This window comes from Melospiza melodia, chromosome 30, assembly GCF_035770615.1.
Source record: "Melospiza melodia melodia isolate bMelMel2 chromosome 30, bMelMel2.pri, whole genome shotgun sequence".
Lineage (NCBI taxonomy): Eukaryota > Metazoa > Chordata > Aves > Passeriformes > Passerellidae > Melospiza > Melospiza melodia.
Genome location: NC_086223.1, coordinates 1,890,349 through 1,913,357, shown reverse-complemented (window position 1 = coordinate 1,913,357; position 23,009 = coordinate 1,890,349). Strand labels below are relative to the sequence as shown.

General features: G+C 53.5%; 2 protein-coding genes across 2 annotated transcripts in view; one reads left to right on the top strand and one right to left on the bottom strand.

Annotated features, from left to right (window-relative positions):
• The window catches only part of FBXL20 (F-box and leucine rich repeat protein 20), a 37,732-nt gene extending 25,172 nt beyond the window's left edge, over positions 1 to 12,560 (top strand). Inside the window, exons 6-15 of the mRNA XM_063179080.1 lie at positions 789 to 857; positions 1,211 to 1,306; positions 1,522 to 1,648; positions 2,105 to 2,179; positions 3,042 to 3,172; positions 4,824 to 4,884; positions 5,622 to 5,666; positions 7,193 to 7,249; positions 8,476 to 8,688; positions 10,059 to 12,560. Of these exons, the coding sequence (XP_063035150.1) occupies positions 789 to 857; positions 1,211 to 1,306; positions 1,522 to 1,648; positions 2,105 to 2,179; positions 3,042 to 3,172; positions 4,824 to 4,884; positions 5,622 to 5,666; positions 7,193 to 7,249; positions 8,476 to 8,688; positions 10,059 to 10,166 (982 nt within the window). The 3' untranslated portion in view covers positions 10,167 to 12,560. The remainder of the gene's footprint in view (positions 1 to 788; positions 858 to 1,210; positions 1,307 to 1,521; positions 1,649 to 2,104; positions 2,180 to 3,041; positions 3,173 to 4,823; positions 4,885 to 5,621; positions 5,667 to 7,192; positions 7,250 to 8,475; positions 8,689 to 10,058) is intronic.
• A 1,102-nt stretch (positions 12,561 to 13,662) lies between these two features.
• On the bottom strand, positions 13,663 to 18,535 carry RPL19 (ribosomal protein L19). Its single transcript, XM_063178904.1, is given in 7 exon segments — positions 13,663 to 13,847; positions 14,370 to 14,480; positions 15,254 to 15,374; positions 16,426 to 16,477; positions 16,479 to 16,549; positions 17,722 to 17,828; positions 18,478 to 18,535. Coding segments are annotated over 7 exon segments (591 nt in total). The 5' UTR covers positions 18,483 to 18,535; the 3' UTR covers positions 13,663 to 13,723.
• Between the last annotated feature and the right edge of the window lie 4,474 nt (positions 18,536 to 23,009).

The window sequence follows — 23,009 nt, the reverse complement described above, 5'->3', positions numbered from 1 at the left end:
GAAAAATCTGAATTTCCACATTTATCTCCGAGTTATTTTAAGTTATCTCTAACTTAAAATAAGTTAAATTTATAAATATATAAATTAAACATTTCTATATAGATATATCAATATATCAATATATCAATAGATCAATAGATCAATATATAAATGCGTCAATATATAAATATATTTATATATAAATATATAAATTTATAAATATATAAATTTAACATTTCTATGTAGATATATAAATATATAAATATATTTATATATAAATATATCAATATATCAATATATCAATATATAAATGCATCAATATATAAATATATATAAATATATGAATTTATAAATATATAAATTTAACATTTCTATATAGATATATCAATATATCAATATATCAATATATCAGTATATAAATGCATCAATATATAAATATATTTATATATAAATATATAAATTTAACATTTCTATATAGATATATCAATATATCAATATATAAATGCATCAATATATAAATATATTTATTTATAAATTTATAAATATATAAATTTAACATTTCTTCCTTGATTTTTTTCTTGATCTTAATTCTGATTTTCATCCTGATTTTCATCCTGATTTTCATCCTAATTTACTTCTTGATTTTCTTGATTCCTTTCTTCTTCCTTGACTCTTTCGATTTCCTTGGTTTTCTTCTTGATTTCCCTCTTGATTTTCTGTTTCCTCCTTGAATCAGGTTTGTAAACCTTTATTCTGACGTGTCACAAACCCCCAGGAATTCCCAATATTTTCCCTTTCCCTCACCCCAGGACCTTTGCCCAGAACTGCAGGAACATCGAAGTGTTGAACCTCAATGGTTGCACCAAGATCACGGACGCGTGAGTCAAACTCTTCCTTGGCTGCCAAAATCCCAGGCCTGGGAGTTGGGGGAGCTTTTCCATGGAATCATGGAATGGTTTGGGTTGGGAGGACCTTAAATCCCATTAATTCCCCTGTCAGGACCCCTGTCAGGGGGTCATTAATCCTATTAATGTCCCCTGCCATGGCAGGGACACCTTCCACCATCCCAGGCTGCTCCAAACCTCGTCCAGCCTGGCCTTGGCACTGCCAGGGATCATGGGGCAGCCCCAGCTGCTCTGGGTTCCATCCTCACCCACCCTGCCCATCCCATGGGAATTCTGTGCCCTGGCATGAATCCATTGCAGGAGTTGTCCCCCTGTGTCTCTTCCAGCACCTGCACCAGCCTCAGCAAGTTCTGCTCCAAACTCAGGCACCTGGATTTGGCTTCTTGCACCTCCATCACCAACCTGTCCCTGAAAGCACTCAGGTAGGAGCTGGCAGCAGTGGTTTTTCCATGGAATTTTGGAACCATTAAGGCTGGAAAAGACCTCTGAGATCCTCCAGCATTCCCTGCAGAGCCTCCCTGTGGAGCTGGGCTTTGCCTGGTGTCCCTTGCTGGCTCCCAGAAATGGGATCAGCAGAGCTTCTGGCTCGGAGCAGGATTTCTCCTGAGGCTTTCCCTGTGTGTCCCTGTGTCCCCAGCGAGGGATGCCCGCTGCTGGAACAGCTCATCATCTCCTGGTGTGACCAAGTGACCAAGGACGGGATCCAGGCGCTGGTGCGGGGCTGCGGGGGGCTCCGGGCCCTGTCCCTCAAGGGCTGCACCCAGGTACAGCTGCAAAGGTGACAGTGGCCACAGATGGGGTGTCCTGCTGCTCCTCAGGGTGTGGGCATGGAAATTCAGGGGTTTGGGTTATTCCCTTCTCCTAAAATCCCCATGGTGTTGGAGATCAGGTGCTGGGGTGGAAGTTTTTCAGTAGCCCTGAGGAGTGGGACGGGGAATAAATCACTTGTGGAGCTGGAGAATCTTTTTATCCCAATTTTCCTTTTGCCACTGATCCTTTGGAGGGGGTCACTGTGATCCACGGGCTCAGGGGGTTTCGTGGCACTCCTTTGCTCTGGCTGCTCTGCTCCTCATGGGGTAAAAAGCAGGAGCACTCCTGGTGCTGCTGCTCCTGTGCTGCATTTCCCTCCTGCCCAGAGGAAATCCCCATTCCCTGCTGTCCCAGCTTTAATTCCTGGATCCCAGTGCTCCCAGTTCCCATCCCTGTGCTTCCTTTTCCAGCTGGAGGACGAGGCCCTCAAGTTCATTGGTGCCCACTGTCCTGAGCTGGTGACCCTGAACCTGCAGACCTGCCTGGTGAGTGGCACTGCCCAGGATTCCCTCATGGAATGTTCTCCATCCCCTGCCCACGGCGCACTGGGCACCAGCAGCTCCTTGCTGGCACTTCAGGGGCACTGAGCCCCACACCTTTGCTGTCTCAGGGGTGTTTCTCTCTTCCCTCTGAGCTTCTCTGTGGGATGAGCTGGAAAAATCCTTCCCATCAGGCTGGGCTGGTTCTGCCAGGCCTCTCCTCTGGTCCCTCTGCAGAGCTGAGCCTACAAAGGCACTTCTGCTGTGCACAGAAAGGCCCTCAAGCAGCTCTGCAGTGCCAAAAATGTGTGTTTATGACAAAAAATAGGTTTATTTTTTGGCATAAACACACATTTTTGGCGTGGGCTCTCTGTCTGTGCTGTTAGAGTCCAACAGAGGGAGAGGCATGGATGAGCCCCCTGTGTCCAGGGGTGGGGTTGAATGGATTCCCCATGTTCAGGGTGGGATTGAATGGATCCCCATGTCCAGGAGCACAAATGGACAGACCCCCTGTGCTCAGGGACAGGGATGCACAGACCCCCTGTGTCTTTCCAAGCAGGAATTAGAAAGCCTTACAAGACTCCCAGCACCTTCCCCCGTCCCTCACTGGGTCCAGCTCCAAATCATTTCCCTCCAAATCCCTTTCCTGAAATTCCCAAATCCAGCAAGGTTTATCCTCTTTCTGCTGCTTCTCCATAACAATTTTGGGGTCAAAACATTCCCATAACAATTTTGGGGTGAAACATTCCCATAACAATTTCTGGGTCGAAACATTTCCATAACATCTTTTGGGCCAAAACGAGCCGGAATTTGGAAATGGGAGAGGCAAATCCAACCTGGATTGAGGCAGCTGTGCTTTCCCTGGCAGCAAATCACAGATGATGGGCTCATCACCATCTGCAGGGGCTGCCACAAGCTGCAGTCCCTGTGTGCTTCTGGCTGCTCCAACATCACTGATGCCATCCTCAACGCCCTGGGACAGAACTGCCCACGCCTCCGGTGAGTTCTAACACCCCTTCCCCCATGGAACACTCTCAGCAGAGGCTCCACGTGGTCCCTGAGCCATTTCACCCCCAAAGGTTTTCCCATTCTGAGCTTTTTTTCCAGGTGGTTGTGATTTTTTGGGTTGTCCCCAAATTCTTGGGGTTTAAAAGAGCTCCCAGCGTGGTGCCCACAGGCTCCGTGTGTGTCCATGAAGGAAGTTTGGGATTGGGTGAAGCTTTACAGGGGTGCAGAAACTCAACCAGGACAAATCCTACCCCAAATTCCAGAGGAGGAATTCCAGTTTTCAGCTTTTGTTTTCTTCCTCTGTTGGGGTCAGGATTGAAGGCACTTTGGATGATGGTTCAGGTTTAAACTCAGGGGTTTATTGTTTATTATCAGGGTTATAATCTCACAGCAGTGAGTTCTGCAGTCTTTCATTAGCAAGGCACAAAATGGCCAACAATCTCTGGTTACAAGGCCTTTTAAGGCTAAAATATCCAATTAAGAAACACCTAAATTATTTTCCCTTTTAACCCAATAACTGATCACTCAAAGTCTCCAATGTGGAGTTTTCTCTCCGATTACAAAATACCACCCAAACCCATGGAGAGGAAGGAAGAAGAAGGTAAAGAGGAACAACCTGCCTCCTCCCTAAAACCTCCATCTTGCTTCATATTTATTTCAAATTAAGAACTGACACCTAGATTATTTTCCCTTTTAACCCAATAACTGATCACTCAAAGTCTGCAATGTGGAGTTTTCTCTCCAATTACAAAATACCACCCAAACCCATGGAGAAGAAGGAAGAACAACAACCTGTCTCCACCCTAAAACCTCCATCTTGCTTCATATTTATTTCAAATTAAGAACTGACACCTTAATTATTTTCCCTTTTAACCCAGTAACTGATCACTCAAAGTCTGCACTGTGGATTTTTCTGTCCAGTTACAAAATACCACCCAAACCCATGGAAAGGAAGGAAGAAGAACAACCTGTCTCCACCCTAAAACCTCCATCTTGCTTCATATTTATTTCAAATTAAGAAGTGACACCTTAATTATTTTCCCTTTTAACCCAATAACTGATCACTCAAAGTCTGCAATGTGGAGTTTTCTCTCCGATTACAAAATACCACCCAAACCCATGGAGAGGAAGGAAGAAGAACAACCTGCCTCCAACCTAAAACCTCCATCTTGCTTCATATTTATTACTATATTCTAAACTCCAAACTCTGTTTTTCCACCCTGTGCTGTTACACATTTCTAACCAACTCCACACCACAATCCCAGTGCTATCAATGAATTTTGGCAGCTTTCTCCACAGCCTCAGGTCAAATGCAGTGTTCTGTGTGTTTGTCAGCACAGAAAACCTAAAATTCTCAGCATCCAGAACTCCAGAGCAGAGTTTCTGCCTTGGAGCAGGATTTTCCCCTGAGGCAGATGAGCTTTCCATGTGTGTCCAGCATGGAAAGAGAGCTCCGACATCAGAATTCCTTCCCACGGAGGTGTCAGCCCCCAGAGCAGCTCCATGGGGACGTGGGGTGTCCCTGACACATCCCTGTGTCCCCTGGGCATGGGGTGGGACTGGGGGGGATCTCCTGAGGTCATTCCCAGCCCTCTCCTGGCCTCTGGGGGCTCCCCCATGGCTCTTTCCTCGTGTCCTGCAGAATATTGGAAGTGGCGCGGTGTTCGCAGCTGACCGACGTGGGCTTCACCACCCTGGCCAGGGTAAGGGCCCTGCTCCTCCTCCTCCTCCTCCTTCCCCTCCTGCTTTTCCTTCCTTTTCATGGCAAAAAAAAAAAAAAAAACACCCCAGCAGGTTTGGGGGAGCTTGGAATTTAGTTGGAAGCTTAAGGTCCAAAAATTCAGTTTTATGGGATCTTTGACTTCGTCCTGGCTCGCACGCCTGGGAGGGTTTATATCCAAACAAGAGGAAATGTTAAATATTTTAGTTATAAACTTTACTGGTTTGTCTAAATTTAACTCCCTTTACTCTCCATGATTAAAAAATTCCTTAAATGAGTGAAATTTCCTTTATTATCCTTCAGAAACTTTGTAAACTTTCCTTCCAGTTGTGCTATTTCATGAAGAGACACTTTCTTTAATTTTTAAAGCAAACTGTCTTCGTGGTAGTTAATCTATATATGTATTTATAATTATAATTTATAGTTGTATTTATATTTTATATTTTATATAATTTATATATTTATTATTTTATTTCATACTGTATATCTTTATATATTTATATTTAATTTTGATTTTTGTATTTGATTGTGTGCTTATATTTCTATTTATTGTTTTTCTATATTTGTATTTATAATATTACATTTAATTATACTATTTATATTTACAACATAATGTATTTCTATTATTTATATCTCTATTATTTATAGTTTTTATATATTTTTATTTTCTGTCTGGGCTTTACACTCACCATGGATGTTTGGAATTCTCTTTATTCCTAGAATTGCCATGAGCTTGAAAAAATGGATCTGGAAGAGTGTGTCCAGGTAGGAATGCCACCTCAGGCTGTTTCTCTTGCTGCAGTGTGGAAAATTGGTGGGAAATTAAAGAGATTTTCTCCAAATCAGGATTTAATGTGGAATCCTGAGTGGGAAGAGTGGCTGGATTTGGAGAGGAAAATGATGGGAATGAGGTTTTATCCTTGGTTTGGAATCCATGGGAATACTGCTGTAAATAAGAAATATTTAATACTGAGAGATCCTGAGTGAAAAAATGGATTTGTGAGAGAAAAATCCCAGATTTTTGAGGGAAATCCCCAGAGAAAAATCTTGTCTTGCTAAAAATAATGGAAAACTATGGGGAAAATTGTGAAACAGCAATGATTGAAATGAAACTGGGCTGAAGCATTTTTAGGGAAAAGGGTGGAATTGACTCAAAATTCCATGAAAAAAACCTCCAAGCCCAAGGGTGGGTTGGAAATTGTTGAGCTTGAGAAAAAGGGAATGGGATTGGGATTCTGGAAACAGCTGGACCCCTGTCCTGGGCAGAAATTTGGGATATAAAGAGGGAATGACAGCAGCCCAGGCAGGAAGGGATTGGGAATGAACCCTAAAAAGGGAGAAGCAAAGCTGAGCCAGGGCACAAATGCATCCCAGACAGCTCCTGTGGGGTTGGGATTGGGAATCTTTGTAGGAATTCCTTCTTCCTGAAGAAAACCAAGACTGAACAGAGCACAAATCCATCCCAGGCAGCTCCTGTGGGGTTGGGATTGGGAATCTTTGTGGGAATTCCTTCTTCCTGAAGAAAACCAGGAACTGGGCAGGGCACAAATCCATCCCAGGCAGCTCCTGTGGGGGTTTGGGATTGGGAATCTTTGTAGGAATTCCTTCTTCCTGAAGAAAACCAGGAACTGGGCAGGGCACAAATGCATCCCAGGCAGCTCCTGTGGGGTTGGGATTGGGAATCTTTGTGGGAATTCCTTCTTCCTGAAGAAAACCAAGACTGGACAGAGCACAAATCCATCCCAGGCAGCTCCTGTGGGGGTTTGGGATTGGGAATATTTGTGGGAATTCCTTCTTCCTGAAGAAAACCAGGAACTGGGCAGGGCAAATCCATCCCAGGCAGCTCACATGGGGTTTGGGATTGGGAATCTTTGTAGGAATTCCTTCTTCCTGAAGAAAATCAGGAACTGGGCAGGGCACAAATCCATCCCAGGCAGCTCCTGTGGGGGTTTGGGATTGGGAATCTTTGTGGGAATTCCTTCTTCCTGAAGAAAACCAGGAGCTGGGCAATCTGTAGGATGTTCAGAGGGAATCTGAGCCCTCCTTGTCCTTCCAGAGGAGCATTTGGGACACATTTGGGAGCTGATTTCAGCTCCTTAAGGAAGTTAAAAACAATCCAGTGATGCCTCTGCACCCCAGTTTTCCAGGGGCAGGAGGAGATTTCCATGAGGGGCTGTGGGGAAATCTTAAGGATTAGGGAAAATCCTGCAGTTTTGCTTTGGTAGAAAGGAAAAATAAACCAAATCCTTGTGCCCAGCACCAAAATGAAAGGGTTTTCCCTTCTTTTCCAGATTACAGACAGCACACTAATCCAGCTTTCCATACACTGTCCACGGCTGCAGGTCCTGGTGAGTATCCCAGGGGACACTTCCAGCATTTCCTTGCTCCAAACAAAGGGATTTCAAACACTCCCTGACTTCACAGTTGGAAGAATTCTGCTGCAGACCTGACCCTGAGGAACCTCTTACCCCATCCCTGCTGCTTGCAGGAATCCCACCCACAGGAAAGGGGTTGTGGGGATGGTCCCAGGAGCAGAATTCCAGGTGGGATCTGCCTGCTCAGGAGTTGTCAGTCTGTCTGTGGGACAGGAACCTGCAGGAGTGCTCAGTGCCTTTGGGGCTGAATCTCTGGGAATTTGGAGTTCTCAGTGCCTTTGGGAAGCCTTTGGGGCTGAATCTCTGGGAATTTGGAGTTCTCAGTGCCTTGGGAAGGCTTTGGGGCTGAATCTCTGGGGGTTTGGAGTGCTCAGTGCCTTTGGGACTGAATCTCTGGGAATTTGGAGTGCTCAGTGCCTTGGGAAGCCTTTGGGGCTGAATCTCTGGGAGTTGAGAGTTCTCAGTGCCTTTGGGAAGCCTTTGGGGCTGAATCTCTGGGAGTTGAGAGTTCTCAGTGCCTTTGGGAAGCCTTTGGGGCTGAATCTCTGGGAGTTGAGAGTTCTCAGTGCCTTTGGGAAGCCTTTGGGGCTGAATCTCTGGGAGTTGAGAGTTCTCAGTGCCTTGGGAAGCCTTTGGGGCTGAATCTCTGGGAGTTGAGAGTTCTCAGTGCCTTTGGGAAGCCTTTGGGGCTGAATCTCTGGGAATTTGGAGTGCTCAGTGTCTTGGGAAGACTTTGGGGCTGAATCTCTGGGAATTTGGAGTGCTCAGTGCCTTGGGAAGCCTTTGGGGCTGAATCTCTGGGAATTTGGAGTGCTCAGTGCCTTTGGGGCTGAAACTCTGGGGGTTTGGGCTCTGTCCCCCCTGGGGTTGTGCCCTGAGGGATGCTGTCCTGGGGGGTGTGGGCTCTGCAGTGCAGTCAGCCCTCAGCAGAGGCAGCTCCAGCTCCTGCCTCAGGCCCTGCTTCCTCCTCGGGGACTTTGCAGGTGAATCCCCCTGAAAATCCACAGCCCTCTGTGTGGGGACAGAGTTTAACCCTTCTGGGGACAGAATTTAACCCCTCTGTCTGGGAACAGAGTTTAATCCCTCTGGGGACAGAGTTTAACCCCTTTGTGTGGGCACAGAGTTTAACCCTTCTGTCTCAGGGCAGAGTTTAACCCCTCTGTCTCAGGACAGAGTGTAACCCCTGTGTTTGGGGACAGAGTTTATCCCACTGCGAGCTGATCACGGACGATGGCATCCGTCACCTGGGCAACGGCGCCTGCGCCCACGACCGGCTGGAGGTGATCGAGCTGGACAACTGCCCCCTGATCACCGACGCCTCCCTGGAGCACCTCAAGAGCTGCCACAGCCTCGAGAGGATAGAACTGTACGACTGCCAGCAGATCACGCGGGCCGGGATCAAGAGACTCAGGGTGAGCTGGGGCGGGGAGGAGCTGGGATGGAGAGGGGCTGGGATGGGGAGGGTTCAGCCACGGGGAGGAGCTGGGATGGGCACGGTTTATCCGTGGGGAGGGTTTATCCATGGGGAGGGTTTATCCATGGGGAGGAGCTGGGATTGGGAGGGTTTATCCATGGGGAGGGTTTATCCATGGGGAGGGTTTATCCACGGGGAGGGTTTATGCATGGGCAGGGTTTATCCATGGGGAGGGTTTATCCATGGGGAGGGTTTATCCGTGGGGAGGGTTTATCCGTGGGGAGGGTTTATTCGTGGGGAGGGTTTATTCGTGGGGAGGGTTTATCCGTGGGGAGGGTTTATCCGTGGGGAGGGTTTATTCGTGGGGAGGGTTTATTCGTGGGGAGGGTTTATCCGTGGGGAGGGTTTATTCGTGGGGAGGGTTTATTCGTGGGGAGGGTTTATTCGTGGGGAGGGTTTATCCACAGGGAGGAGCTGGGATGGGGAGGATTCATCCACGGGGAGGGTTTATCCATAGGGAAGAGGAAGGAGCTGGGATGGGGAGGGTTCATCCATAGGGAAGGTTTATCTAGAGGGAGAAGCTGGGATGGGGAGGGTTTCAGCCACGGGGAGGAGCTGGGATGGAGGAGGAGCTGGGATGGGGAGAGTTTACCCACAAGGAGAAGCTGGGATAGGGGAGATTCAGCCATGGGGAGGAGCTGGGATCTGGAGGGTTTATCCATAGGGATGGGGAGGAGCTGGGATAGGGAGGGTTTATCCATAGGGAGGAGCTGGAATGTGGAGGGTTTATGCACAGGGAGGAGCTGGGATCTGGAGGGTTTATCCATAGGGAGGAGCTGGAATGTGGAGGGTTTATTCATAGGGAGGATCTGGGATGAGGAGGAGCTGGGATGGGGAGGGTTTATTAAGGAGGAGCTGGAATGAAGAGGGTTCAGCCATAAGGACAAGCTGGGATAGGGAGGGTTTATCCATGAGGAGGAGCTGGAATGGGGAGGGTTCATCCACTGGGAGGATCTGGGGTTGTGGGGGTTTATCCATAGGGAGGAGCTGGGATAGGGAGGGTTTATCCCCAGGGAGGAGCTGGAATGGGGAGGGTTTATCCATAGGGAGGAGCTGGGATAGGGAGGGTTTATCCCCAGGGAGGAGCTGGCATTGTGGCGGTTTATCCATGAGGAGGATCTGGAATGTGTGTGGGGCGTTCACCCACAGGGAGGGCCGAGCTCCCACCCCCTGGTTCTCCCCCTCAGAAGAGCTGTGAGAACCATCAGCTCCCTCCCTCACCCCGGGCCCCCTGTGAGCGCCACCAGGGCAGGGAGCCGAGGTGCCCATTTCCGATGCCAGCCCCGCCATGCCCGCGTTCCCCCGCAGACCCACCTGCCCAACATCAAAGTCCACGCCTACTTCGCCCCGGTGACTCCCCCGCCGTCGGTGGGCGGCAGCCGGCAGCGCTTCTGCAGATGCTGCATCATCCTATGACACCGGATGGGGCTGGAAGCACGCCCGGGAACCCCCGGATCTCCAGAACCTCGGAGGAGAAGCGCCCCCAGCGAGCAGGGCTGGGCTGCCCCCCACACACCCCCGTGATCCCGGCGGGACGAGGGAGCAGGGCCCGACCCAGGGGAGGGCTCCCAGCCTGCAGGGACCGGGGCTGCTGCTGCTGCTGCTGCTGAGGGTGGGAAAGGAGCCGGGAGATGCTTGGAGTGGGGCGAGGGGAGAGGAGAGGAACACGCTGAACGCCCTTGTGCAGGGGGAAAAACCCCAGCAAATGTGAGAACTCAAACAAGATCTGAAAACCCCAACAAATCTGAGAAGCCCAACAAAACCTGAGAGCCACAACAAAACCTGGAAACCCAGACAAAGCAGGAAAACTTAAACAAAACTTAAAAACCCGAACAAAACCTGAAAACCCAAGCAAAACCCGAAAACTCAAACAAAACCTGAGAACCCCAACAAACCTGGAAACCCAAACAAAACCTGGAAACCGCAACAAAACTTGAGAACCCCAACAAACCTGGAAACCCCAACAAATCTGAAAAACCCAAACAAAACCTGGAAACCCCAGCAAAACCTGAAAACTCAAACAAAACATGAAAATCCCAACAAACCTGGAAACCCAAACAAAACCTGAGAACCCCAACAAATCTGAAAACCCCAACGAGTTCCGTGTCCGTTTGTCAGTAAGGGAATGAAACAGCAGCTGCTGAGCCAGGATTTCCCTGGGATCCAGAATTTACCTGGGATCCAGGATTTTCCTAGGATCCAGGATTTCCCTCTGGGATTCAGGATTTCCCTCTGAGATCCAGAATTTCCCTGGGATCCAGGATTTCCCTCTGGGATCCAGGATTTCCCTGTGGTTCAGGATTTCCCTGGGATCCAGGATTTCCCCTGTGCTTCCCTGCTCCCACCTGAGCACGCTCACGATTGTTGTGATGGACCTTGGAATTTCTAATTCCACATATTTTACCCTCCCCAAATCCTGCCTTTTTTTTTTTTTTTTTTTTTTTTAAAAGGTTTTTTTCCCAAATTTTTCTTCCAAATTCAGTCATTTATTGAGATTCCCCAGCAAATCCATTAGGAATTTTTTCCCAGGAGAAGCCTGAGCCTGTGATGAGCTGTCAGGAAGATTTGAAAGGAGCACAGGGAGCTGCACCCCAGGCTGGATAATCAGGGATTGGGTGTCCAAACTCATCCCAAATCCAGGTTTTATCCCAATGACAAGGACAGAATCCTCCACACAGGGAATAATATATATACAAATATATAATTCTCAGCACAGGGAGAATTCCAGCCCGTGTTCCAAGGACTGTGAGTTCCCTCCTCCTGTCCCATCCCTCCATCCTCCCCCAAGGAAAAGCCAAGTAGAGCTTTTTGCTTGTTGCCCTGATGAAGAATTAATTAAGGATTCCATGATGGAGCAGGGCTGGGATCCTCCCTCAGTGCCCGTGGGGGCCCTTCCTGCCCTCCCCACCTGCCCAGGTAAGTGTGGAGCCCTGGATGGGCTCTGGGTGTGCCAGGCCCAGCTCTGGGGGGACAGGGAGGCTTTGCTGGCTGCTTTTTTGGGGGGGATGAAATCCCAGGGTGGAACTGCTGGGCAGATCCCAAGGGTTGAAGGGACAGGTCTGTGGCTCCGTGTCCGTCGTTCCCGCTGTCTCGGCGCTGCGTTGAAGGGTTTGGCTTCCCCTGGGTGCTGAGGAATCTCCTGGTGGGGCAGGAGCAGCTGCAGCAGCAGGAGTGGCTGTGTAGGGGCTGGGCATGGGGGGGGGGGGATTTTCCCATTTTCCCACCAGGAATTCCAAAAGGACAATGAGCTGTTCCCAGCAGGAGCTGCACCCCTTCATGTCCCCCAGCCTGGGAGCACCTCCAGGCTGCTGTGGTTAAAAGGACACTGTCAATGCCCTCCTGTAGGTGGCTTTTAATCCCTTATATTTATTCAAATCCTCTTTAGCGCTGTGGATTCTCCCCCTCTCCTCGGGCGCCTTCGTTTCCAGAACTTTCTCCAGGTTTCAGGGTGGCAGAAGATGCTGGTGACAGACTGGACGGGCAGAGGGGTCACCCAGCAATCACAGGATTTGCACAACTCTGGGAAAATAAAATAAAAACAAAACACTTTTTGTTTAGTTCCTACTGTGGCAGGGGAGAGAGAAGAGCGGGATTTTGGCTGGCTGATCCCTTTGGAACAGAGCAGAGTTTTCCAGGGAAAACTCCAGAACACAGAACCCAAAGCAATTTTATTTTCTGTTTGCAGACCAGGGTGACAGCATTAAGGTAGCTCAAACTTCTTGACAGTGTCCTTTTAAGTCAATTATCCGTCTTCAAATGGACTCTTCCTGATGTTTATATTTATAAATACCAATAAACACCATTTTCCAAGCTGTGTCTCGCTGGGGGAATCACTGGGTGGGGGAAAAATCCAAATCCTGCATGGGGCAGCTCCTGAGGGGGAGTGTTTGGGTGGGGGTCTCGGGGCACACAGGATGTACTGGAAGGGTGGCAGTGATGTGGAGATGCCACCGTTGGGCTCCTCCTGCTTCATGCAGGGCAGGACTGGGGGGTCCCTGCAGGAAAACGCCCCTGGGAAGGGCGGGAGCTCGGCCGTGCCTCAGTTTCCCCGAGCCCAGCAGAGTTGGGGGGTAGCTGAGCACCCCCGAGGCGGGCAGGGGGTACGTGTGCCCAGGGCTGGCTGTGCCAGAAGAGCACGGTGGGGACAGGGTGGGGACAGGGAGGGGACACCCCGCGAGCAGAGGTGACAGCACAGAGGGACGGGGGGGGCTGAGCCCACCCCCCCCACCTTTATGGGCACGGGGAGGGGGTGGGGGCGGGGCTGGGCCCGGCTGGGGGGGTTGACATGAACAGCGCGGAGGGAGGGGCTCCGTTTGCTGTCAATACAAGGGGGGGACACCAGGGGGCGCCCCCAGCCCCTTTGTCCCAGCCAAGACCCCCCCCCCCCGTGCGTGTCCTGTCACCACCCCCCTTTAACCCTTTAATTCCTGCCAGATTTGGCTCTTTTTGGGTAAAAAGGGGCATTTGCGGAGCCCCAGAGTGGGGGGGGTTCAGTGGGTGCTGTGTCCCCTCCTGGTGACACTGGGACAGGACACGGGGTGTCACACACACACTGGGGGTGTCACACACACACTGGGGGTGTCACACACGGACCCATCACTGTGATGAGCTGGGGGGGGGGGGGTCTCAGCTCCATTTCAGGGGTAGGGGGGACCCTCCCCAGCTCACTGAACCCCCCCAGGTGGGCCCAGAGCTCATCCATGCCGTGTCTGTCTGTCTGTCCAGCCATTCCCAGTGTGGCAAGGAGCTCCTGGGGGAGTTTGGGGGGTCTGCACCCAGCTCTGGGGGTCCCTAATGTGAGCTGCAGCCCCTCAGCTCCTCCCTGAGCCTTTGGGGGGTTCAGGGGGTCCCACTCAGGGATCCCCAGCAGTGCCCAGATCCCTCCCTGCTGCAGACACTGAGACTCGGTGGGAAGAGTCCGGGATGTTTTATTGGGGGCCTGGGGGTGGGACAGGCTCGGGGACAGCCCCCGGTCACTTCTTGGCCTCCTCCTCCTTGGACAGGGTTTTGATGATCTCCTCCTTCTTGGCCTGCAGCCGCTCCTCCCTGCGCTTCCGCGCCTCCTTGGTCTTGGAGCGCCGCGCCTCCGCCTGGTCCCTGCGGGGTTGGGGACGTCAGGAACCCACAGCAAAACCCACAACAGCCCCACAACACCCAAAACAGCCCCGGGATGGCCCCAGAACAACCCCACAACACCCAGAACGGCCCCAGGATGGGCCCAGAACAACCCCACAACACCCAGAACGGCCCCAGAACGGCCCCAGAACAACCCCACCCTGCCCCACAACACCCAGAACAACCCCACAGCACCCCGGCCCTGTCCCCATGGCCCTCCTGTCCCACAGCACCCCTCTGGATCCCGGGCATTTCCATTCCCTCCATCCAGGAGCAGCTGTTTGGGCTCACGAGTCTCTGCTGAACCCCAGAGTGCTCAGGTTCAGCTTTTCCCCCACAGGACACCGCAAGATTTTGCAATCCCTCCCCTCCCCTGGTGAAACCCCAAACCCCACAGAGCCCACATTTCTCAGTTTTGCCCCATTTGGGATGGATTCCCCCCAGAAATGCCCCACACGGGAGGGGTTTATCCCTGACAATCCCTCCTGCCAGGGCAGCACTTACGCCAGGAGCTTCTTGCGGGCCTTGTCGGCCTTCAGCTTGTGGATGTGCTCCATGAGGATCCGCTTGTTCTTGAACACGTTGCCCTTGACCTTCAGGTACAGGCTGTGGTACCTGGGGGGCACGGGGTGGGGGGACATCAGCTCCTGCTGGGAGCACTGGGATGGACTGGGAGCACTGGGATGGGATGGACTGGGAGCACTGGGATGGGATGGACTGAGATGAGTGCACTGGGATGGGCTAGGATGGGATGGGATGGACTGGGAGCACTGGGGTGGACTGGGATGGTCTAGGATGGGATGGGAACACTGGGATGGACTGGGATGGGAGCACTGGGAGGGCTAGGATGGGATGGGAGCACTGGGATGGGATGGGAGCACTGGGATGGACTGGGAGCACTGGGGTGGACTGGGATGGGAGCACTGGGATGGGAGCACTGGGATGGGAGCACTGGGATGGGAGCACTGCGATGGGAGCACTGCGATGGGAGCACTGCGATGGGAGCACTGGGATTAAGGGATGTCCCCACCCCGTTGGTGGTGTGGGAAGGGCAGGGCCAAGGATTCAGGGCTCATCCCAGCCCTTTCCAGCAGAACTGAACCTGTCCAGGGACTGGTCTGGCACATACTGGGAGGACTGGGAATGGCCAGGGTTGCCCAGGGAATGGCTAGGGTTGCCCTGGGAGGGCTGAGAATGCCCTGGGAATGGCCAGGGAGGGATGGGAATGGTTGGAGTGTCCCAGGGAATGGCCGGGGAATGGCCAGGGAGGGATGGAGTTACCCAGGGAGGGGTGGAATTGGCCAGGGAATGGCTGGGAAGAGCTGGAGCTGCCCAGGGTTGCAGGGAGTGCCCGTGGCAGTGGAACTCGGGGCTCTGGGGGCACTCACATGTGCCGGTCGATCTTCTTGGACTCGCGGTAGCGCCGCAGCAGCCGCCGCAGGATCCGCATGCGCCGCATCCAGGTGACCTTCTCGGGCATGCGGGCGTTGGCCGTGCCCTTCCTCTTGCCTGGAGCGGGGAAAGGGGTCAGGAGGAGCCCAAACTCCTGCCAGCAAAACCCCACAGCCACCCCAAAGCTCTGCATCCTCCCCTTCCCCTCAAAGAAACCATCAGTAACACAGCCAGGGTTTCCTGTGTGCCCAGCCCAGGGCGGGATTCCCAAGGGTGAGGGAGCAGCAGCTGTGCCAGGTGGGGAATTTCCCCCATTCCCAGGGGGATTGGGCACTCAATTCCCCCATTCCCAGGGACATGCAGCCCTCAATTCCCCATTCCCAAGGGGATTGGGCACAACCTGATGTGGATTTCCCTATTCCCAAGGGGACTGGGCATTCAATTCCCCCATTCCCAGAGGGTTGGGGCACTCCCAGATGTGGATTTGCCCCATTCCCAGGGGAATTGGGCACTCAGTTCCCCACTGGCAGGGGCACGGGGCACTCCCAGATGTGGATTCCCCCACTCCCAGGGGAACTGGGCACTCAATTCCCCCATTCCCAGGGGCACGGGGTCCCTGATGTGGATTTGCCCCATTCCCAGGGGGTTGGGGCACTCAATTCCCCACTCCAAGGGGCATGGGGCAATCCCTGATATGAATTTCCCCATTCCCAAGGGGTTGGGGCACTCAATCCCCCCATTCCCATGGACATGGGGCACTCAGTTCCCCACTCCCAGGGGGTTGGGGCACTCCCTGGTGTGGATTTGCCCCGTTCCCAGGGGCATGGGGCACTCAGTTCCCCACTCCCATGCCCACGGGGCACTCCCTGGTGTGGATTTGCCCCGTTCCCAGGGGAATTGGGCACTCAGTTCCCCACTCCCAGGGGGTTGGGGCACTCCCTGATGTGGATTTGCCCCATTCCCATGGACATGGGGCACTCAGTTCCCCACTCCCAGAGGGATTAGCCACTCCCAGATGTGGATTTCCCCATTCCCAGGGGGTTGGGGCACTCCCTGGTGTGGATTTGCCCCATTCCCAGGGGGTTCGGGCACTCCCTGATGTGGATTTCCCCGTTGCCAGGAGAACTGGGCACTCAGCTCCCCCCTGCCATGCCCAGGGGGCACTCACCGATGCCCATGTGCCGGCCCTTCCTGCGGGCCAGCGTGTTCTTCCTGCAGCGGTGCGCGCGAGTGCACGGTCACGGGCTTGCGGATGATCAGCCCGTCCTTGATCAGCTTGCGGATCTGCTGCCCTGCAGAGGCACCGGGGACAGGGCAGTGCCCCCCTCAGGGCCCTGTGTTCCCTCCCTCACGGTCCTGCTCTTCCCCCCCCTCAGAGCCCCGTTCCCCCTTTTCAGAGCCCTGTGCTCCCCCCCTCTCACAGAGCTGTATTCCCTTCTCTCAGAGTTGTGTTCCCCCTCCTCAAAGCCCTGTTCTCCCCCTCGCAGGATCCTGTTCTCCTCCTCCTCAAATCTCTGTTCTCCCCCTCCTAAGGGCTGTGTGTTCCCCCTCCTCAGAGCCCATTCTCCCCCTTCAGAGCTCTGTGTTCCCCCTCCTCACAGAGCTGTTTTCCCTTCCCCCAGAGTTGTGTTTCCCCTCCTCAAATCCCTGTTCTCCCCCTCCTCAAATCCCTGTTCTTCCCCTCCTCAAATCCCTGTTTCCCCCCTCTTCAAATCCCTGTTTTCCCTCTCCTCAGGGCACTGTTCTCCCCCTCTCAGGATCCTGTTCTCCCCCTCCTAAAAATCCCTGTTTTCCCCCTCTTCAGAGCCCTGCTTTCCCTCTCCTCAGGGCTCTGTGTTCCCCCTCCTCACAGCCCTGTTCTCCCCTTCTCAGGATCCCTTTCTCCCCCTCCTCAAATCTCTGTTCTCCCTCTCCTCAGAGCTCTGTATTCCCTTCTCTCACAGCCCTGTTTCCCCTCCCTTGGCAGTCCTGTTCTCCCCCTCTCAGGACCCCATTTTCCCCCTCCTCAGAACCCTGTGTCCCCCCCAACCAGAGCTCTGTTCTCCTCCTCTTCACAGCCCTGTGCTCCCTCCCTCACAGCTCTGATCCCTCCCACACCGCCAGCCCTGTTCCTCCCCTCCTCAAATCCCTGTTCTCCCTCTCCTCAAATCCCCATTCCACTTCTCCCCACACCCCTGTCATCCTCCTCCTCACAGCCCTGTTTGTCTTCCCTCCTGTCTCTCCCACAACCCCAATTCCCTCACTCATTATCTCAGAGCACACCACCAGGCACCTCCTCAGTGCAAATCCTGAAAATCCCCACTTTAACCCGCAAAGAACCTGCTGAATTTCACCTAAGCCAAATACTGAACTTTTGGGAGACCTTTCCCACACTCACTGACTTTTACCAACCTAAACTCACTGACATCACCGAGCTCCCCCAAACCTCTGCTCCCTGCTGGATCCCACAGATCCCCTCACGTACGGGAGTTGGCATTGGCGATCTCGTTGGTCTCGTTGGGATCAAGCCACACCTTCTTCTTCCCGCAGCGCAGCACGCTGGAGGCCAGCCTCTTCTGGAGCCGGAGCATACTGCGAGGCAATGGGCACGGAATCAGGGGGGGTCTGCACCCTTCAGGGAGCCCTAACCCCCCTTCAGGGACCCTGCAGCCCCTCCGGCCCCCACTTTAGGGACCCTTAAGGGACCCTCGACTCCGCCTTTAGGGACCCTACAGCCCCCTCAGGGACCCCTGACCCACCTTTAGGGACCCTCTCCCCACTGGGAGGGTCCCCATCTCCACCAAGGGACCCTCACCACCCTCAGGGTCCCGCTTCGCCCCTCACGGGACCCTCACCCCGCTCTGAGACCCCTCAGGGCCCTCACTCCCCTCAGGGACTCATCCCCCCCCCCCCGGCCCTCAGACCCCTCCTCACCCCCCTCAGGTTCTCAAACGCCCCGCGCTGCTCCAAGGGGCGCATCCAAGGTCCGCAGTGCCGCAGAGCAGCGCCCCCAGACCCCCCTCATGCCCCTCACGCCCCTCAGCGCGGCCATGGCGCCCCTCCGCCATCTTCCCGCCAGGCCTCAGGAGGCCGCGGCCGCCTCACAGCGCCCGGGGCCGCCACCCAGCCCTGCCCGGACGCCGTCCCGGTTCTGAGGAGTCTCTCCCGCTCCCCTCCAGCCCTCCCCGGTGCCTCCCGCCCGCCGTTATCCCCCGAGCAGCGGCCGCGGCCCCGCTCCCACCTCATGGCGGCGGCGGCGCCGGGGCCGGAGAGACGCAGCGGCAGCGCTGACCCCGCCCTCTGCCTGCGGGATGTACCACCCCACCCTCCCCTCCGCGCCCATCCCCGCGGCCTCGCCGCAACCCGAAACGCGATAAAAGAACAAACGCGACAAAATCACGCGTGACCGTTTATCTAAAAGACCGAGACCCACGCGGGATGCGTGCGAGAGGAGTGAGTCCTGCCCGGCTCCCCCCTCGGTTGTTGTAGGATGGTACAGCCCGCGCGTGCGTGGCGGGAAGGGCTGGGCGGGGGCTGCGCATGCGCGGTGGGGATGTGGGAGGCACGTGGAGGGAGCACTGGGATGCACTGGGAGCACTGGGATAAACTGGGATGGGGTTAGGATGGGATTAGGGGATGTCTCTGCCCTGCTGGCGGTGTGGGAAGCTCAGGGCAGAGGGTTGAGGCTCGTCCCAGTCCTTGCTGGTAGAACTGGACCTGTCCAGGCACCAGTCTGGCCCATACTGGGAGCACTGGGATGGACTGGGATGAACTGGGATGGGATTAAAACGGGATTTGGGGGTGTCCCTGCCCCGCTGGCAGCGCAGGGCAGGGGGTTCAGGGCTCGTCCCAGCCCTTGCTGGCAGAACTGAACATGTCCAGACAGGTCTGGACATGTCCATGGGAGCACTGGTGCTGTGCTGTGCCCAAACTGGTCTGTACTGGGAGGGCTGAGGAGTCTGCTTTGGGAGCCCAAAATCACCTGGTGAGCCCCCGAAAATCACCTGGTTACGTCTGAAATCACCTTATGAACCCCCAAAATCACCTGATTATACCTCAAAGTCACCTGATGAACCCCTGAAATCACCTGATTATCCCCCAAAATCACCTGGTTACCCCCGAATTGACCTGGTTATCCCCCCCAAATCCCCTGATTATCCCCTAAAAATCACTCCATTATCCCATAAAACCGCCTGGTGAGCCCCAAAAATCACCCCATTATATCCCAAAATCACCTGGTTACCCCCGAAACCGCCTGGTGAACCCTCAAAATCACCTTGTTATCATCTGGTTACCCCTGAATTCTCCTGGTTGTCCTCAAAAATCACCTGATTATCCCCAAAATCACCTGGTTATCCCCCAAAATCACCTGGTTATCTCCAAAATCACATGGTTACCCCAAAAACCACCTGGTTATCACCCAAAATCCACTGATTATACCTGAAATCACCTGATTACTCCCAAAATCGCCCCAGTGTATCCCAAAATCACCAGGTTGCCTCTGAAATCGCATGATTATCCCCCAAAATCACCCAATGAACCCCCAAAATCACCTGGTTATCCCCTGAATTCCCCTTGTTGTCCCCCAAAATTACCTGATTATACCCAAAATCACCTGATTATACCTGAAATCACCTGGTTAACCCCAAAATCACCCCGTTGTACCCCAAAATCACCAGGTTGCCTCTGAAATCGCATGATTCTCCCCCAAAATCACCCAATGAACCCCCAAAATCCCCTGATTACCCCCCAAAATCAACTGATTACCCCCCAAAATCACCTGATTACCCCCAAAAATCAACTGAATATCCCCCAAAATCACCCGATTATCCCCCAAAATCCCCCGATTACCCCAAAAATCAACTGATTACCCCCCAAAATCCCCTGATTACCCAAAAATCAACTGATTACCCCCCAAAATCAACTGATTACCTCCAAAATCACCTGATTATCCCCCAAAATCACCTGATTACCCCGAAAATCAACTGATTACCCCCCAAAATCCCCTGATTACCCCAAAAATCAACTGATTACCCCCCAAAATCCCCCGATTACCCCAAAAATCAACTGATTACCCCCCAAAATCCCCCGATTACCCCAAAAATCAACTGATTACCCCCCCAAAATCAACTGATTACCCCCCAAAATCCCCTGATTACCCCAAAAATCAACTGATTACCCCCCAAAATCACCTGATTACACCTGAAATCCCCTGATTACTCCCCAAATCCCCCGAATTTCCCTCAAAAGGCCCCCCGGGTCGGGTTTGCCGCCGCCTCCTGGCGCTGAGGCGTCGCCGCCATCTGGAGCTGCTGCTGCTGCCGCCAGATTTTGGGTGGATTTCCCAGGAAATCAGGGATAAACACAGAATCGCTCTGTTTCCCAACTGCCTCAGCCTCTTCCTTCAACAAACGGCCCCAAAAACGGGGCGGGAATGGCTGGGATGGGAACGGGACAGTGCCGGGGACAGCGGTGCCACCAAAGCCTCTGGAAGTGCCACCCAAACCTCTGAAAATGTCATTGAACCCTCGGGAAGTGTCACCAAACCCTCTGAAGTGTCACTGAACCCCCTGAAGTGTCACCAAACCCTCTGAAAATGTCATTGAACCCTCTGGAAGTGCCACCAAGCCCTCTGGAAGTGCCACCAAACCCCCTGGAAGTGTCACCAAACCTCTGGAAGTGTCACCAAACCCTCTGGAAGTGACACTGAACCCTCTGGAACTGACACCAAACCCTCTGAAGTGCCACCAAGCCCTCTGGAAGTGACACCAAACCCTCAGAAAGTGCCACCAAGCTCTCTGGAAGTGCCACCAAACCCCCTGGAAGTGCCACCAAACCCTCTGAAGTGACACCAAACCCTTTAGAAGTGTCACTGAACCCTCAGGAAGTGTCACCAAACCCTCTGGAAGTGACACCAAACCTTTGGAAGTGCCACCAAACCCTGTGGAAGTGACACCAAACCCTGTGGAAGTGGCACCAAGCCCTCTGGAAGTGCCACCAAACCCTCAGAAAGTGCCACCAAACCCTCTGGAAGTGACACCAAACCCTTTAGAAGTGTCACTGAGCCCTGTGAAAGTGCCACCAAACCCTCAGAAAGTGACACCAAACCCTCTGGAAGTGACACCAAACCCTCAGAAAGTGCCACCTTGTGCTCCCCAAGGACACCAGCAGGATTAAAAGCAGCTGAGCCCGAATTTGAGGAGTTTCGGATGAGGCTGCTGCTGCTCTCGGGGGGTTCTGAGGGGTTTTCCCGTCCCTTTTTTTTGGGATTCCCGGGAATTTCCGTGGCTCCAGGTTCCTGCAGCTCCTCCTGAGAGCAGAGGGGGTGCCCGGGGAGCTGGCAGTGAGGAGGAGGAGGAGGAGGAGATGCCGTGATTGTGCCAATCTCCCCACGCAGTGCCAGGTGACGGCGCCCGCCTCCACCATCACCCCGGGCACGATCCTGGCTGGAAGGGAACCCCAAAAATCAACCCCAGAGACCCTCCAGGGGTTTAAATTCTCTCCAGGAGAGCAGAATTGGCTTTTCCAGGCATGGAGGGGTCCAGGTTGGGGTCCCTGGGGTGACCCAGAGCCCCCCAAAAACACGCCCAAAGATTTCATCTCCATCCAGGAGAGCAGGGCACGGGCAGGGTCTGGGTTGGGGTCCCTGGGGTGACCCCAAAAACACTCCCAGAGACTTTCCAGGGGTTTTATTTCTATTCAGGAGAGCAGAATTGGCTTTTCCATGTATGGGGGGTCCAGGTTGGGGTGTCTGGGGTGACCCAGAGCCCCCCAAAATCCCCCCAGAGACCCCTCCAGGGGTTTCATCTCCATCCCATTGGAGCAAGGTCCAAGTTGGGGTCTCTGGAGTGACCCCAAAAACACTCCCAGATCCTCCAGGGGTTTTATCTCCATCCAAGAGAGCAGAATTGGCTTTTCCAGGCATGGGGGGTCCAAGATGGGGTCCCTGGGGTGACCCAGAGCCCCCAAAAACACGCCCAAAGATTTCATCTCCATCCAGGAGAACAGGGCAGGGGCAGGGTCTGGGTTGGGGTCCCTGGGGTGACCCCAAAAACACTCCCAGAGACTTTCCAGGGGTTTTATTTCTATTCAGGAGAGCAGGGTTGGCTTTTCCAGGCATGGGGGGTCCAGGTTGGGGTGTCTGGGGTGACCCAGAGCCCCCCAAAATCCCCCCAGAGACCCCTCCAGGGGTTTCATCTCCATCCCATTGGAGCAAGGTCCAAGTTGGGGTCTCTGGAGTGACCCCAAAAACACTCCCAGATCCTCCAGGGGTTTTATCTCCATCCAAGAGAGCAGAATTGGCTTTTCCAGGCATGGGGGTCCAATTTGGGGTCCCTGGGGTGACCCAGAGCCCCCCAAAAACACCCCCAAAGATTTCATCTCCATCCAGGAGAGCAGGGCATGGGCTGGGTCTGGGTTGGAGTCCCTGGGGTGACCCCAAAATCACCCCCAGAGCCCTCCAGAGGTTCAATCTCCATCCAGGAGAGCAGAGTTGGCTTTTCCAGGCATGGAGGGGTCCAATTTGGGGTCCCTGGGGTGACCCAGAGCCCCCCAAAATCCCCCCAGAGACCCCTCCAGGGGTTTCATCTTCATCCCATTGGAGCAGGGTCCAAGTTGGGGTCTCTGGGATAACCCCAAAAATCAAGCCCAGAGACCTTCCAGGGGTTTAAATTATATCCAGGAGAGCAGAATTGGCTTTTCCAGATATGAGGGGTCCGGGTTGGGATCTCTGGGGTGACCCAGAGCCCCCCAAAAACCACACAGAGACCCCTC